The sequence below is a fragment of the Scyliorhinus torazame genome, chromosome 16 (genome assembly GCF_047496885.1).
Source record: "Scyliorhinus torazame isolate Kashiwa2021f chromosome 16, sScyTor2.1, whole genome shotgun sequence".
Classification (NCBI taxonomy): domain Eukaryota; kingdom Metazoa; phylum Chordata; class Chondrichthyes; order Carcharhiniformes; family Scyliorhinidae; genus Scyliorhinus; species Scyliorhinus torazame.
Genome location: NC_092722.1, coordinates 171,928,980 through 171,945,706, shown reverse-complemented (window position 1 = coordinate 171,945,706; position 16,727 = coordinate 171,928,980). Strand labels below are relative to the sequence as shown.

Here is a 16,727-nt window from a genome sequence, read left to right as displayed (position 1 = left end):
TAGGCAGCGGAATATCAGGCAGAGGTTTGGAGAGTCTCTCAGCAGACTAGAGCAAACGATGGAGAAGTCTGCATTCTGTATGATGTCATGGTCCCAACATTGAAGGTTGCCATGGGTAGGTTGGTGACCAACATGGAGACCTTGGTCCAGAAGGACTTGCCGAATTTCCATCAACCCTGCATTCCATGGCCACACAGCCTGGTGAGCACCAACAAGGTATAGCTGCCGTGGGTGTGAGGCATCTTGACCTCCCTCCAGGTGCCCCATCTCCTGCCGGAATCAGGCCGGGGCCCTCGGCACCCACAGCGAGTATGCGTATCAGCCGGACACCCTGGGGGCCTCCTCTCCGGAAACTCCGAGGGTGTGCAATTGCACAGGCATTCCCCTCTGCTTGTGACCCTGTGCAGCTGCTCAGGCTGTTTATGGCACTTCTGCCCTTGAGCAGGGAACCCTTTTCCGGCTGGGGCCTTCCAGGGCTCAGGACAGCAGAGGACCACTGCTAAAGTCATCAAAGACATCAGTATGTAACAGTCAGCAAGCTGCCTCCATCCCTGCTGCACTCAGGTACAGCGGTAGGATTAGGAAGTTAGAAAATGTTGATATCATTTTTGAACCATGGGTATGCTATCACTGTAAAGAAATTGCACTTTTGTGAATACATTTGATGGTTATGTGAATGCTTTGGTCAACTGAAGGCATTGTGAATTTGGCGTTTGGAAAATTTTGTTCCAGATGCAAAGGAAAAAATCACTTTGCTCAGAATTGTTACTGTATACTCAACCCCACTCCTAGTACCATGCAATGTTTTTGTTGGATGGCCTGATTTATATTACAAGAACATTTGTAGCTAAAGCTACAAATGATTTATTAACATTAACTGTGGATCAACTATATACAGAACAGCAGTATGATCATGCACAGGCAACCTCTCTCTTTCCTGCTCTCCAAACAGTCTGAGGGGTCACCTGACTCCAACATTCACTTATATATTAATTAGACTCCTAGTGGTCAGTCAGTGAATTGCAACACAACCATGATATCACCACAGGTGGGATTCTCTGGTCCCACCGGCAGTGCCCCCACTACCCCCTACAGTTTCCCGGCGGTGTGGGGTGGCTTCAATGGGAATTCCACTGACAGTGGCGGGAGCAGAGAAGCTCGCCACTGGCAAACGGCGTGCTGTATCCCACTGCCAAGAAACACGTGACCGGGAGGTCGGAGAATCTCGCCCATTGTTTTGGGTGATGGAGAATTGTATTATAGTCCCACTTTTCATGTTTAATAAATGTTTTGTTCTTGTGTAAAAAGTAACTCTGTTCATCCACGTTTTGAAAGGAAAAGTGAAAGTTACGGTCTATTCAGCCAGGGATCCATTCTGGGACCTTTCCTTCCAGTAGTAACATCAGCAGAGATCATAACAAGAGTTATGAAGCACAGCTGAAAATTTCAAGCCAGACATTGTTATCTTGAATGCATTGCGAGAAGGGAGCATAAAGTTATCCCTAATTACCCCTCTTAAGCTGTAAGTGCAACTTTAGAAGTTATTCTTGGTTAGTCATCAGTCAAAGGATCTCACTTGTGATGAAACTAAATATTCTTTTTTAAATATGTAAGAGTTCCCTGAGAAGAGGCAAAAGATTCCAGGAAATGAAACATGTCTGAATGCCTTCTTCACAAATTGCTTCAATGCAGTGCTACAGCAGACGCTTCAATCTTACTGGTCTACAATCCGCAATGTAACTTCAGGTTTTTACTACAACTTAATGAAGGTCGTTAACCAAAACTTCCAGGAGCTGAAGATGCCCATGTTGTTGTGCGCTGAATTTAAATTGTGCCTTTTGTAATGGATTTCTTTTCTTCCTCCTACTGAAGAAATCTAACAAAGTTGGAACAATGACGACGCACACTCAGGCTACTGAAGAAAACGAGCTGGAAAGACTTCTCCGGCTCAGAAAGACAGCAGCAGACACTAGTGCTGGTGGCAAGTTCTCAATGCTCTCTTTATTATCCATAGCTACTGATACTTCAATACCTCCCGATCACTTGGTGATCTGGTTGGTTATATCCAAGTTAGGCCATTTTATTCCACTTATAATATTATGAATAAGACCGTCTTTCATCAGTAACATTTTATTTTGTGTCATTCTTGTAATCGTAAAAACCTAAATCACAATTTTCAGCTTTGAAAACATAGAATTTATTTTCTAATGTACCAGCAGCAATTTTCTGATTTGATGTACTCAGAACCATATTTTGTCATTTAGAAATGAATTGCTTTCAGTGTAAGAAATAAAATAAAAATCAAAACTAATTCCTGGATCATTCAGTTCCCAGTTTTCAGAATTAACCAACAATTGTTTTCACAAACAGCAGACAGAATAACTTGTAAGTTACGTCACGTTTTTCTACTTGATATAGAAATGTGTCAGAATACGAAGCCAGCAAATGTGCAGGAAAAATGGAGACTGTTGTTTTTGCAGGTTCACCACAGAACACGGTGGATGTAACACAAGCCATGTCTGCCTTCAATCCGGAATACGAGCGTGTCAGAAAGAAGTCTAATCGAGTGCAGTTCCAAAGGGAGCTAAGCAAGAACGCATCAGTTCCCTGGTGTGATTCAAATCAAGAGGACTGTGATGACTCCACAGAAGTTAACTATCTGTGAGTATTTCCGTTTACATTTGAGATCTTTTAGATGTGGGCTGGTACGTTGGAGTTGACGAGTACTCGGTTTTGTTCATCATGATGAGGCTTTTTTCTTGGCTTAAAAAAAATCTGACTCCTTCCACCCCCCCCCCCCCCCCCCCCCCCCCCCCCCCCCCCCCCAGTATAGAATATTTAATGCTTTTGTACTTTCTTTGGGTCAATTATTGACAGCCTAATATTACAATAAGGCATTATGATCAATACTCCCCTGTTGAAATCCCTCTGTATTGCCTTCAAAAATTAATACTGTTAGAGGGCATGCAAGTACCTCTCTGCTTCAATAACTTGTGCTTTCTAAATATCCAAATGTAACTCTTCAATCACTGCAATATGTTGGTGTAAAATCTGGACTGTGCTAAAACCTTTCATCAAGTGGTGAGCTTTCCTGATTTTTTAAGGCGGTGTTGGCAAGTTAGTTGCACAATATCCCATCTGAATAGAGACAGAAAATGGGCCTTTTTCTCCTTTACATTGCCTGCTACCTAACGTGTTTTGAGAAAGCAGAGAAATGAGATTCCAACAGTCAAGTTTGGTAACAAACCACTTTTTCCTCTTGAAAATCTTTTGAGTAAACTGTAAAGCACTTAACTGCAGTTATAAATCAAATGCTTCCCATAAACAGATGCTATAACTTTCATTTAAAAACCAATTACAGTAAGGCTGTGCACGATGTAATTTTAAAAATCCAATTAGAATGGAATATTCATTTAATAAAATATATAATGTGTGACAAATCCCAAAAGGTGTTCATGTTGACTTAGCATGAATCTAAGAAGCGAGGAAAAATGAATGCTGTGACGCATGTTGTGACTTCAAGTGTCATATTAACCCCAACTTAAAGGTGAACATTTCAGTAGGGTTGTATTAGAAGCATTAACTTTTCTTTCAAATATAAATTGTTTGTTTTCAAGTAGAATTGTTCCATCTGTCACATAGGAGGATTTTGGATAAATTATCGGCACAAAGAGTACTAAGTAAGTGGGATCAACTTGTTGCTTTGGTGCAGTCATCAGTAATTGAAGCCTTAATGCTTCGCACTGCTGTGAAATAAATCTAGCTTTTACAGGTGTGTGCCGCTGAAAGATTACAGGGGAGTTACAGAGGAGTTAGGTCAGAACAAATGGAAACGGAAATTACTTGTTGATCCAAGCCTTGTTAAGGTGGTTCAGTCTATTGAAGCAATTTCTCCCCCAACCACCCCTCCCCTCCCCCACCCCCGATGTTCTGATCACTTCTCAAGATATGTGATAAATTATTACAAGTAAGGCCAAAAGCAGTAAGTCCATCCAATTAGTTTGTGCGTACGAGGAAATTCTGTACCTGCTGGATTCAATTTACTGAACAAGATCATTAAGGCAATCGCAGGATGTATGAGGGAGAGTTGTTCCATTTTCTGTCTACTGGACTTAAATTTATTTTTTTCACAGTTCATTGGCTGGCAACAATACTATTGTACAGTGGTCGAATAAGAGGAGCAAATTTAATTTGCTTAAGTGAGCGTTTCTTGACGCTGGCTTTTGTCAGTGTGCACAGCTTTTTGCCTACTCTTTAAAGATTAGATTTTATTTACTATCCCAAAGTGGCTAAGGTACCAATGTTTTGATCCTCTATATAATTTATTTTGCCGTATGAAGTACAAATTACCTTAACACGAAAGGAAATGAAATAAACCAGTGCAAATGCGGGCACAATACATGATAGATTGAAACTGGAAAGCACTTTGTATTTCAGTATTCTGCACAGTCATGGTTATTATGTGGAATAAAGGAGTTATGTGGACTTTATCATTTAGCCCACTGCCTGCTTATTAACTGATGAAAAATGATACTTCAGTATAAATCCCTTACCGTTAAATAAGCACTTCCTTTGTTTTCCATGCTGGCAGTTTTTCAGAAGTATAATTTTGACCCAGTATTCTCGTTATCCCTATATTCTTCAATGGTATGGTTCAAGCAGATTGAAACATTAAAGGTAAAAATATTGCCATATCGGATAGATGGCAACTGCACTGCATGTCTCTTAATGCTGCTCCTCTTCTGGGATCTGTTTAATTTCAGTTTAAAAAAAAATACAAAGGATTTTTCTTCCTCAGGATCATTGGTCATGAAAGACCTGCCATTTTACCAGTCTTATTCCATGGTTTATTGTGGAATTTCAGCCTTTTGCTGTGTCCCACGTTTCAACTTGCTGCCCCACTTTTGTCAGCAAGGAGCAGCACCTTGTGCGTTGCTGTCCCCAGATCTCATGGTTCGATTCCTGCTTGGGTCACTGTCTGTGCGGAGTCTGCACATCCTCCCTGTGTGTGCGTGGGTTTCCTCCAGGTGCTCCGGTTTCCTCCCACAGTCCAAAGATGTGCAGGTTAGGTGGATTGGCCATGATAAAATTGCCCTTAGTGTCCAAAATTGCCCTTCGTGTCCAAAATTGCCCTTAGTGTTGGGTGGGGTTACTGGGTTGTGGGGATAGGGTGGAGGTGTGGACCTTGGGTAGGGTGCTCTTTCCAAGAGCCGGTGCAGACTCGATGGGCCGAGTGGCCTCCTTCTGCACTGTAAGTTCTATGAAATTCTATGAGTTTTGATACACATATTGCTTATGGTTCCTTATATTATAATGAAACTATAGCATGAGTTCCATTATAATTCGCTCAGTTGAACATCCGCATTCAAGGGATGGGATTTTGCTGCTGCCATAATTAGCGACGGGGACGCAAAATCCCACAAGAGCTGAATATCGGGATTCTTGCCAGTGAGGTTTCGGAACACAATCGTTCCCACCGCCTGACAGGGCGGTAACCCCATTTAAATACATTTCAATATCATTAGCCGGCTGCCCAACTATTTCGTACCCCCACATTTGGGTCACCCCTCCTGCTGACGCGAGGGACGTTGGCAAGGTTTACAACAGGGGCGGCACAGTAGCACAGTGGTTAGCACCGTTGCTTCACCGCGTCAGGGACCTGGGTTCGAATCCTGGCTTGGGCCACTATCTGTGCAGAGTCTGCATGTTCTACCCGTGTTTGCGCGGGTTTCCTCCAGGTGCCAAAGGTGTGCAGGTTAGGTGGATTGGTCATGCTAAATTGCCCCCTCCTGGATTCCAGAAATGTTAGATGGAGTTGTTGGGTTTCGGGGATAGGGTGGGGGCGTGGGCTTGGGTAGGGTGCTCTTTCAGGGACTGGGTTAGACTCGATTGGCTGAATGGCCTCCTTCTGCACTGTAAATTCTATGATGCTATGATTCTAACAGGTCTCGATCAATGTGAACCTGGCAAAGGGAACCTGCTGGAGGCACGCAGTTACATATAGCCCCCAGGGGGAGGGGGACATGCCCAGGCACTGCTGCTTGGCGCTGCCACCTTGCACTTTGGAGGAAATGCCAAGGGGGGCGGGGGGCTTCCTTTGGGGAGGTCCATGGGGGATCGGCCTGTTACCGTTGAGGGGGGGTGGCGGGGGTGTTGATTTCCCCAGGTGCATGGCCAACATTTCCATGTCATGGATGGGATCTCTGTTTGTATTTTTAGTTTAGTTACATCAGGGCACCCTCCATCTCTGGAGAGCCCACCCCACCTGTGTGGGACCCGCCTCCAGCATTTATTTCTCAAAATGTTTGAAAACGTGTTGAGTAAAGCGGACAGTTGGCCAGTGGGCTGCACATTGCTTTTCTCAGCTGAATCGACAAAGTAACATTTTATATTCTTATCTTTTGTTGGTAAAATCTTCCTGGTGGAGAGCATGAAACAATCAAATTTTCTGATAACCTCCACTGATTTTTGTCAGAGGTGTATTTACAATGAAACACACGGTTTCAACCAACAGGGGGATAAATTGTCTCATTGGGCCTATAGGCAGGCAATGCAGAGCAACATCAGACTCTGATTAGTTGAGTACCCATAGAATGGGAAAGCAGACTGGTTTGAACGTTGAGGCGTTCGCGAGGAATGAGAGGCAATTAGGCGAGGTGGGAGAGAGGCAGAGACAGACTATCCTGTATTTTACTTTTGTGAATAAAGGCGCATTTAGCAAGTTGCTCGACCCAGGTCTGAGGGCATAGGCGGACTTTCAATGGAACACACAGCGCTGCAGCTCAGAGCCCCGGCCAATGGGGTAGCCCCATACAGAGAGGTGACTGTTGTGGCAGGAACACCATGGGAACACCAATCAGAGCCTTGCCAGCTCTAAATTTGCTGATAGGCTCAATGACTCTCGAACTCCAGACCAGGGCTGAGGAGATGGGCGGTCAACCAACCAAAAAGATCAGAGGCCACCAGGCCAGATAGCCAGCAGCATCAGCCAGGCTGCTAGGCAGGAGCACACATGGTCATCGAGGTTCGAGGCCTCCATATCACGAGGGAGTGGGGAGTGACGCGGGGCCCCCACAAAGAGGGTGGGTGTGGGGCCCATGAAAGTGTAAGTCCGCCTCTGGCTGATGGCAGGCCAGCCAGCAGCGGCGAGGCGAGGCAAGCCAAGGTGAGCCAGCTGGCCAGCAGCCATCAAGCAGCGAGGAGAGCAGGCAAGGGGCGACTCGACCCAGCCAGGGTTGAGGAGGGCCGGCCAGCAGCAACAATGAGTCTCTGGCGCCGGCCGAAAATCATGAGGTGGTGAGCCGGCCAAGTTCATCCCCTGTCGAGCTGCGAGCCGAGCAGCCGAGGGGCGACTACAGCCCCAGGCTGAGGAGGGAAGGTCAGCCAGCGGCAGTGAGGCGAGGTATGAGGCGTTGGGCCTGGGCAAAATCCATGAGGTGGATTTCCTCAACTCAAAATCCAGCCGGTGGGGGCCAGCAGCTGTCATGGGTGGGGTGGGGGGGGGGGGGGGGGGTTGCGCAGAAAGGAAGGTGAGTGCGGGGTTCCACACAGTATAACTCCACTTCTGACTTTCGTCAACATCTATCTTCACTACGAACCATGTGGGAGAGAGGAGCTGTCTGACCCTCTTTTCGCCCTATCTGCCCAATTATATGGACATAAAAGATCGCTTGGCATTATTTTGAAGAACAGGAGCGTTATCTGTGGCATCCTGGCCAATATTTATCTTTCAGTGACAATAACAGATTATCTGGTCATTGTCACATTGCTGTTTGTAGGGACGTTGTTGCTTGAACAATTGGCTGCTGTGTTTCCGAGATCACAACTTTGACTACACCTCAAAACTACTTCATTGGCTGCAAGGTGCACTGAGGCATCCAGTGGCTGTGAAAACATTATATAAATGGAAGTTTCATTTTTCTTTTAACAGAGTACGAAACAATGTAATTAGCTGCTAATAGAACTTATGTATTCCTGATTCTTCCCATGTTTTTCTGTAAATGATACCTGAATGGTCTAACTTACAACTCATAGAATCATAGAATTTACAGTGTAGAAGGGGGCCATTCGGCCCATCGAGTCAGCACCGGCCCTTGGAAAGAGCACCCCACTTAAGCCCACACCTCCACCCTATCCCCTAACCCAGTAACCCTACCTAACCTTTTTTTTTGGACACTAAGGCAATTTATCATGGCCAGTCCACCTAACCAGCACATCTGTGGACTGTGGGAGGAAACCGGAGCACCCGGAGGAAACCCACGCAGACACGGGGAGAACGTGCAGACTCCGCACAGACAGTGGGCCAGCAGGGAATCGAACCCGGGACCCTGGAGCTGTGAAGCAACTGTCCTGATCACTGTGCTACCGTGCTGCCCCTGTTTTTTTTCACTTTCTCTTCAGCCATTTTGTGATTTGTTTTCTTTTAGTCTCCGAGCTCTTTCTGTGATTGTGTAACATTTCCAGGCCTTAACCGGTCTATCTCTTAAACTGATCTCTCGGGAATGCATGAAAGGAACGCAACATCACTCCCCCTGTAATTTGTGACCTTCCGTCCTTCTCAGTGGGGAGCACCTGGGTTTCACAAACATGTTCTTTGCTGAATCTGAGCTGTGAAATTCAGGGGGAATACTCGACATACCACTGTGTACAGTATGATTTTTCCCCACTGCACCGGGGCACCAGACGTAAGATAAGTAAAAGCATACTTACTGCTTGATCATATCAATTTTGCACAAAATATTAAGAGTTAAACGCAGGATACACGGCAGATTTGAGCTAATCACATGCCCGTTCTTGTTTTACACATAAACATTTCAGAAATAAGCAATAACCCATGGTGAGTATTTAAAAAAATAAAATAAAGCAGTGACCCGTTTACGGGAGCATAAGAGTATTTTTGGAAACATTGAGCGATGGGTATTAATAGACAGCACCATCTTATTGGTGAAATGTAACATGTTCGGGTGAATGTTTAATATTTCTGAAGGTGAGAAAGAGCTGCATTAATCTTTTCATTACGGCTTCTTGTATTATACTTGGATTGACACAATGCTGGTTGATAACCCTTCTCCATCTCCTCCTGTCAGCTACATTCCCCTTCCAACCTTGTTGCAATTAAGGGGGCATTTCTCTACCCACGTTGTGCCCGGCGTACCACCCGCTATTGCTAGACAAGAGCGAGAGAGCCCCTAAACAGGGTTCCATTGGGTCCAGACGGATTGCGATGCTCCCAACCCGTGGCGCCCAACGCAATCTGCATCACACCCTCGCTGGGCATGAACTAGGCTCGCATATTTAATTGAGTCTTTAAACTTATTTAAATATGCTCAGCTCGCTTGAGGCTCGAGAATCACCAGCGCAGCGTGAGGCTGGCACGAATCAGCACAGGTTTCCAAAAAACAGAAACCCGACGCGATGACCATGCTGGGAGACTCGGAGGCCATTGGGGCCCCCAGGTGGTCGGGGACAGGGAAGGGCAGTGTCCCGGCACTGTCCTGGCACGCTGGCAGTGCTGGATTGGCACTGCCAGGTTGGCACTTCCAGGCTGTCATGGGCGCTGCCAGGGTGCAAAGGGGGACTGCTAAAGGTCAGGGCCTGAGGGGGTCAGGAAAGGGGGGATAAAAGGGATGGCATGAAGGCTGGGGGGCTAGTGCAGGGTTGGTGTGGAGGGTGGGGGGATAGTGAAGTGAGTGTTTGAAGAATGGGGCGATGGTGAAGGGGTAAGAAAGAGGGGGAGCTGAAGGGGTGCATGGATTGGGGGATCCTGAAGTGGATACGGAGGGGGTCCTTAAAGGTGGGGGCTCACAGTGACCCCTTAATGGGTTATGCTCACTTGGGGGTGGGGCCGGGTCACCCTTATGCCAGCATGGTGTGGGTGGGAGGGTGATTTAGTGATGGGCAGAGGTTGCCCCCCCCGGGATCAAGGGTTGGGATATTGCCCATGTCTGCGGGACAGGGTGCGGTGGGGGAAGGGAGGGGAGTTGCAATGCCCGTGGGTAGGCGATGTGGGGCTTCCAGTCCATGTATCTCTTCTGGGGGGCCTCTCTTCTGGGGGCCTTCCAGACAAGAGGATTTCTGGTGGGGGAGCAGTGGAGGGGGTTTAGTGGGCATGGGGTGGGCAGATCTCGCATTGTGGAGGGGAGGATGGTCCTCTGATGAACTTTGGGGGAAACTCCCTTGAAAGGTTATCCCCTCAGCACACCCCGAGTTCCACCGCGTCAGGTACACGCTTGTCATGACCTGCACCAATTCTCGCCAACGTGAATCCTGAGTACCAGAGAATCACGAGGGCCAGGAGAATATGGGGCAGGATTCTCCCACGCCTGACGGCAATATTGTAATCCGTGATCGGGCGGATAATGGGCTCCGACTCCCAAATCAGGGCTGGCGGCGGTTTTACGCCGGTCAGCCATGCTCCGCCATCTTCGAAATGGCTTCATCGTGTCACGCACCGTGTGCCTTATCATCGGCAGGCCGTCCTGCGATACTCCGCCCCTGATGGGCCGAGTTCTCAACTGCGCGGGACACGTATGGTCTCAGAGGTCGGGAACCCAGCGTGGTGGCTGTGGACTGTGTCCAGCGTCGCTACACTCGGCTGGGATCTGTACCGCTGGCTGGGGGGGCTTTCGCGAGGGCTGGGGGGACTGCTGGGGGGTGGCCAGGGGGTGGGCTGTGGGGTCACGGATGGCGGGTTGGGTAGGCGCATGGCCGGCGACGTGTTGTACGGCCCGACCGCTGCAGCTCGTCAGCCCTGCACCTGCGCGGCCAGGACCCGGCCATTCTCCAGCCTTGTTGCACCCGACTCGGTGACACGACAAGGCCATTAAATCTCGTGAGATTTGCGACGCTCGGAATGCATCGCAATCTGGATCTCGTCCGCGCGTGGCACCACTTAGCATGTGGACCAGGCATGACAGCATCTGGGGGGGTTGGAAGCTCTCCCAGGTCATCGGAGTCTCCCGGGCGATCGGGCTCTGGGCAGGGTGGTACCCTGGCAACCTGGCACCTTGGTAGAGCCACCTGTGCACCATGACAGCGCCACCCTGGCTCTGCCAGGGTTCCTGGGTGGCACTGCTAGGGTGACATGAAAATTAAAAAAAATTAAATGAGCACCCTGTGGGTGGCTGAGGGTGCGCTGAGTTTGTCAGTGCAGGAAATTAGGTAAGTGCGGCCATTGCGGGTTGTTCCTTGCAAAGGCCCAAAATAAAAACAAAGTCCCTTTTGATAGCCGGGTCATTCTTAGCACTGCAGGTGCCAAGAATCACCGCTATTCACGGCCAAAATGGGACCCAGCTTTCTTTTTAAAAATTAATTTAGAGTACCCAATTCATTTTTTCCAATTAAGGGACAATTTAACGTGGCCAGTCCTCCTACCCTGCACATCTTTGGGTTGTGGGGGCGAAAACCCACACAAACACGGGGAGAATGCGCAAACTCCACACGGACAGTGACCCAGAGCCGGGATCGAACCTGGGACCTCGGTGCCGTGAGGCAGCAGTGCTAACCACTGTGCCACCATGCTGCCGTATAATCAATTTTCACAGCTACGAGATTTGAAACTATGGGTAGGATTTTCTAGCACCGCCTACTGGCGGGGTCTTCCAGTCGCCCCGAAGTTTTCAGCTTCTCCCTTATTGCTTGAGGTCGTCACTCTGCTGAACGATTCCCCTTCTCCATCTCCTCCTGTCAGTCACCCATTCCAACGCGGCTGCGTTTTAAGTCTCTCACCACGACATCTTTCCATCTGGTCTCAGGCTTTCCTCTTGTACAGGAAGATTATCCAAACAAAAAACTTGTTGCGATGTGGAAATGTTAACATGCCTATTCGGGTGCGATTTTTTTTACTGATCGGTTAAGAATTTAGTTGAGCACTACATCAGTCACAACCTGGATGAATTTAATTTTACCATGTCAGCATTTTTTCAGTAACTCTTCTTTCCTGACAACACTTGAGAATGGGAAACACATTAGACTTTGGACAATAAACCCGGTTATTTGCACCTATCTGCAAATGATTGTTAACCAGGATATGTTCACAACATTTTGCCGTGACTTTTTTTTCTAAATGATAATGAACACCTACTAGAGTGTGTTTCTGTGAAGAGACATGGGAGCCTTGTGTCATTGTAAATCACCACTTGTGGCTGGTAATTAGTAGGTAGACGCTTCCTACTTTTTCATCTCTGAATCAGCAGGTGTCAGAGAAAACAAAGCCTTTATTAGGCCAGAGGTTGAAGTGACAGGTGCCGGTGGAGTACCGAACCGCTATCAGAGAAACCTCTTTATTGTGCACGTTGTCTTTCCTTTATTCATTCGGTCAGCTGTTTTCTATAGGTTTCATTAAAGCATTAGAAATGGAAAAATGCAAGTTTGATTGCTGCTTTTCTGCTGAGTTGCTGATGGCCGTTGCTGCGGTCGGAGAGTTCTACAGTTGGCTTTGGCAGATATTAATGGATGACGATGGCAGGTTGTGTTTATATGTATGTTTTAAATTGCCCAATGTAGTAATTATTTTGTGCTTGGCCAGTCCCTGAATGGATAAATGCCCTGTCCCATTTGATATTGAGCTATACAGGCTAGGAAAGTCCCAGGTTTAATTCATCACGTGTGCTAGGTCAGCTTAACTCAGTCTGGGCAGTGGTCAAGTGTTGGAGTTGCCTTTTGTATCCCTGGCCCAGAGGGAGAGAAAATCAGCCATGTATACGGGCAATCATAATGCTAGCCTTCAGTTGGGAAAGTGCATGTAATCAACATTACAATCCTAAATGCCTGGGCTGCAGAAAGGTGGCGTTGCAGCTCTTTCCTCCTCGTTCTGGCTGCGATGGAGGGGGGGGGGGGGGGGGGGGGGGGGGGGGGGGTGGACGACGACAAGGGGCGTTGCATGGTGGGAAAAGGAGTTGGGTATTACAGCCAAATTCTGTGAAAGGAAAGGGAGGTGAAAAGCCCAGTGATGCTGTATTAATAACACGAACCGTTGATACAATTAAACCAGCAACGGCAACTAACTGGCCTTATTATTTAGAGACAGCTGTGTTTCCTATTCTGAAGTGTCAGGTGGGGGTAGGGCGGGTAAGAAATTAGTATGAAAACCAATGTGACTAAAAATATAGCCAAGTTATGGGTAATTGCAGAGCTGTTTCCACTTACATAACATTGTCCAATTTGGTCACTGATGCAGGTGGAATTTAGGTCAGTCATAAACACCTTCTTGGGTTCCCATGAGCAGTCTGAGCACGCAACTATGAAAGGGCTCATCCCGTGCTGCCTATATTTACTAATACTGCAATTCTATACATCAACCACCCCCCGCCCCCTTCAATCTACGTTATTCAGGGGATTGGCAGTGCTTCATAGCCGAGCTATGAGATCACCTCAGACCCTGCCACCTCGCAGAGGCAACATGGCACCGCTTACTTGGCACTTCCAGGTTGGCATAGGGCAGTGCCAGGGGGCAGTGCCAGGGCACTTCCCTGCCATACCCCTGATCATCTGGGGCTACATTGGCCGCTGAACCCCCGGCGGGGTCATTTTATATCGTCTTTATTTTTGGAGGTCAGCAGTGATTTCCCCCCCCCCGGCGTTACGACAGGCCGGTGGGGTAACATTTGACATTCCTGGAAGATTTGGCATTAAGCTGATTTGAGAATTAAGGATCAAACAAGGTTGCGGAACGGATGGGTGGGACAGGTATATCACTCAGGCTTTGATTGTAGAGTGCAGGGGACTGCTGCGCCTATTTATAAGAGGGTGGCTTGTTTTGCAGGTAATATCATAGATGATCATAGAATTTACAGTGCAGAAGGAGTCCATTATGTTGGCAGACTTACGTGGGAGGTATGTAATCATCAGTGGATCGTTGGCGGGCAGGCGGTGGTGTTGGTCAATGCGTGTGCACCGAACTGTGATGACACGGCATTCATTAACAAGGTGCTGGCGTGACTACTGCTGGCGGCCATGGTGTGAGCGGTCACACACAGGGGAGCTCCTGCTTGAAGGCACAGAAAAGAGCTCTTTTTACCCGATATTGGGTGGGATTTTGCTGAAAAGGTGTAGGTGTAGGCCAGAGGAGTAGTTTCCCTCAGGAATGGTATGTCTGCTGGCTACTAAACCCGGCCGAAGTCGGTGGGAGACCAGGCTAAAGTATTGAAGGAAACCTGTGCTGCAGCAGCCAGTGTAAGGATAGCTGCGGGGGAAGGGCTACTGCAAGGTGGAAGGCCCCAGCTGGAGCAGCTTTTATCAAGGATGAATTCTGCCAACAGAGGAAGGAAATGTGGGAGGATCACTCAAAGGCCATTGAAGGAGCTGCGGCACCCCTGAAGAGTTCGATGGAACGGGTGGAGAAGTATTTGGAGGTGCAGGTGTTGATGATTCGGGAGATCGAAGGCGTGATCTCCAACCACAGCGATTATGTGCTGGCTCTGGGGGTAGAGGTGGGACTCCTAGGAGACCTTTGTAAAATGTTGAGGGCAAAGGTGGAGGAGGAGAATACCTCAAGGAGGCAGTACCTGTGAATAGTGGGCCTGCCTGAAGGAATGGAAGGTGGGACTGCCACTAGGTACGTCTCGAAGATGCCGGCGGGGTTGATGGCGGAAGGGATGCTAGATAAGGCCCCTGGAGTGGGGGCGGAGAATAGCCGTTCATGCAGGAAATCCGGGGCAAAGGCGCTTCTGGAATTCTCCGCGGATCCGCCAGTCCCGCACGCGCATTTGAGACGGCGCTGGTCGGGGGCCGTTGGAACAGGCCCCCGTGGCGAATCTCCGGGGTCAACCGGCCAAACTCCCGCTGGCGTAGTTTACATGTGGTACGACCCGGCGGGAGCTGGGACCCGCGGCCGCGGTCCTGGTGGGGAGCAGGGGGAATCTGACTCCGGGGGGGCCTCAGCGGGGGCTACCGATCGGCGGGCCATCGCAATCGCAGCCTGGGAGGGACAGATCTTTCTCCGCGTGGGCCCGCTGTGTGGCTCCGCCGTGTCGGCGCCGCCTGTGCCGAGGTGGGCCGCCGTTCGCATGCGCGGACCCTCTTGCGGCCACCGTGCGCAGCCAGAGACGAACACTGGGGCCCTGCTATCCCTCTGGAAAACGGAGAATCTCCCCGGACTTTTGAGGAAAAGGTCGGGAGTGATTCTCGCACGTTTTCCGGGTAGCGGCTTGGTTGGATGACCTGTACGGCTTCCTGTGGTTGGAGAAAGATAAAGTATGAGTTAAGGGGCTCTGCAGGGGGCTTTTTCTCAATGGCGCGCTGTTGGCGAGATTCTGTCTTCCCGCTGCTTGTCAATAGGATTTCCCGTTGCAGCCACCCTATGCCACCAGGAAACCCATGGGTGCGGGTGCACTGCCAACGGGAAAAGTGAATCGCAACAACTGGAGAATTCCGGCCAATATTTTATGTATTTAATTTGTCCAATTTAAACAAACTTATGGCCCCATTATATGTAATGTACTGGACTGTTGATGTGGAATCTGACCCATATAGCTTGTGGGGTGAAATCTATAACATTACCAGCAAGGAAGAAGCAATTGAGGACATGCACATCATGTGCAGGTGGGACTACTTAAAATTCATGAATATCACTGTTAATCTTTGACTGTCGATATCCAACAATGGCTGGAAAAGCCCTTTGATATACGTTCAATGCGAAAAATGCAGCAGTGGCTGTACAAGTATCTGTAAAGTCAGCCTATTTATGACCAGAAAAAATGATTATGCCTTTGAGAGCAGAAAGCATCCACCTCTTTAGAAAACTTTAGTTGTAGCGGTAGTGACTCCTGATAGCTGTAGCGGGGAAATGGAAAGGGCACCATTAGAGGAATAGTTTTGCATTAGTCATAGAGCAGGAATTATAAACCTTTCCTGTGCCTTCTATCCCACAGATTCCTCGATCCTTTTGTGAGCTGTACATCGTGGAGATGGCATTTTTGCTTTTATGGAAAGCAGTTATCTCAGCTTGACTCTATTTTAAATGAGAGTACACCAGCCCTCCAACAGAGATAGGAAATGTTTCAGTAGAAAAAGACAAAGTTCCCATGCTACCTGTGGTGTTTCTAGCTAGAAGGTTTTACCAATATATTTGTTGCTATTGCAGCACTTGGTAAACATTTGCTTTTCGCCACTTAAGGACGCAATTGACAGAAAGGACCACATGGTGATGCCTGATTAATCTGATGATCTTATGCAATTAAAGGATTTGCTCTCCCCTCAAATACAGCATTTTGTGACTATAGGAAGAAAGCATCAGAAGGAAACCAACTGGAAACTATTCAAATTATTGTTTTTTAAAAAAAATTAATTTTATTAGAATTTACAGATGCCAGAAGTCTTTCCCTGGCACTGCTCATGACGAATCAGAGGATACGTTAAAGTGTGAAAGTTAAAATATGACAGGCAATAAGTTCAAGCTTGCATTATGTTCTGTACAAGCCTTTAATCCAGATGGATACATATTTATTTGGTGATAAATTATCTTTTTAACTGATCTGCAGTTACATTTATTGTCTTGCACCTCGAAGATCACCCCTCATCTGTCTCCATTTGAGGCTGAAAAGCCCAGGTTCTGTTATATTTGTTCAGGTCTCAGACCTCTGACAAACAGTATTGGTCTTGTGCTTCTATCTCTCAGCAGTCTTGAGTGCATCTCTTTCGAGTCTCAGTTACCAGAACTGGATATGCACTCATACTTGAGGGCTATTCAAGTTTGACATGACTCCTTCTGAATTGTAAACGATTGCTCA

At 47.8% G+C, this 16,727-nt stretch overlaps 1 protein-coding gene across 1 annotated transcript in view; it reads left to right on the top strand.

Moving 5' to 3' along the window:
- The window catches only part of shtn1 (shootin 1), a 139,658-nt gene extending 123,218 nt beyond the window's left edge, over positions 1-16,440 (top strand). Inside the window, 3 exon segments of the mRNA XM_072477633.1 lie at positions 1,866-1,981; positions 2,481-2,661; positions 15,870-16,440. Coding sequence (XP_072333734.1) covers positions 1,866-1,981; positions 2,481-2,661; positions 15,870-15,990 — 418 coding nt within the window. The 3' untranslated portion in view covers positions 15,991-16,440.
- The last annotated feature ends 287 nt before the right edge of the window (positions 16,441-16,727 follow it).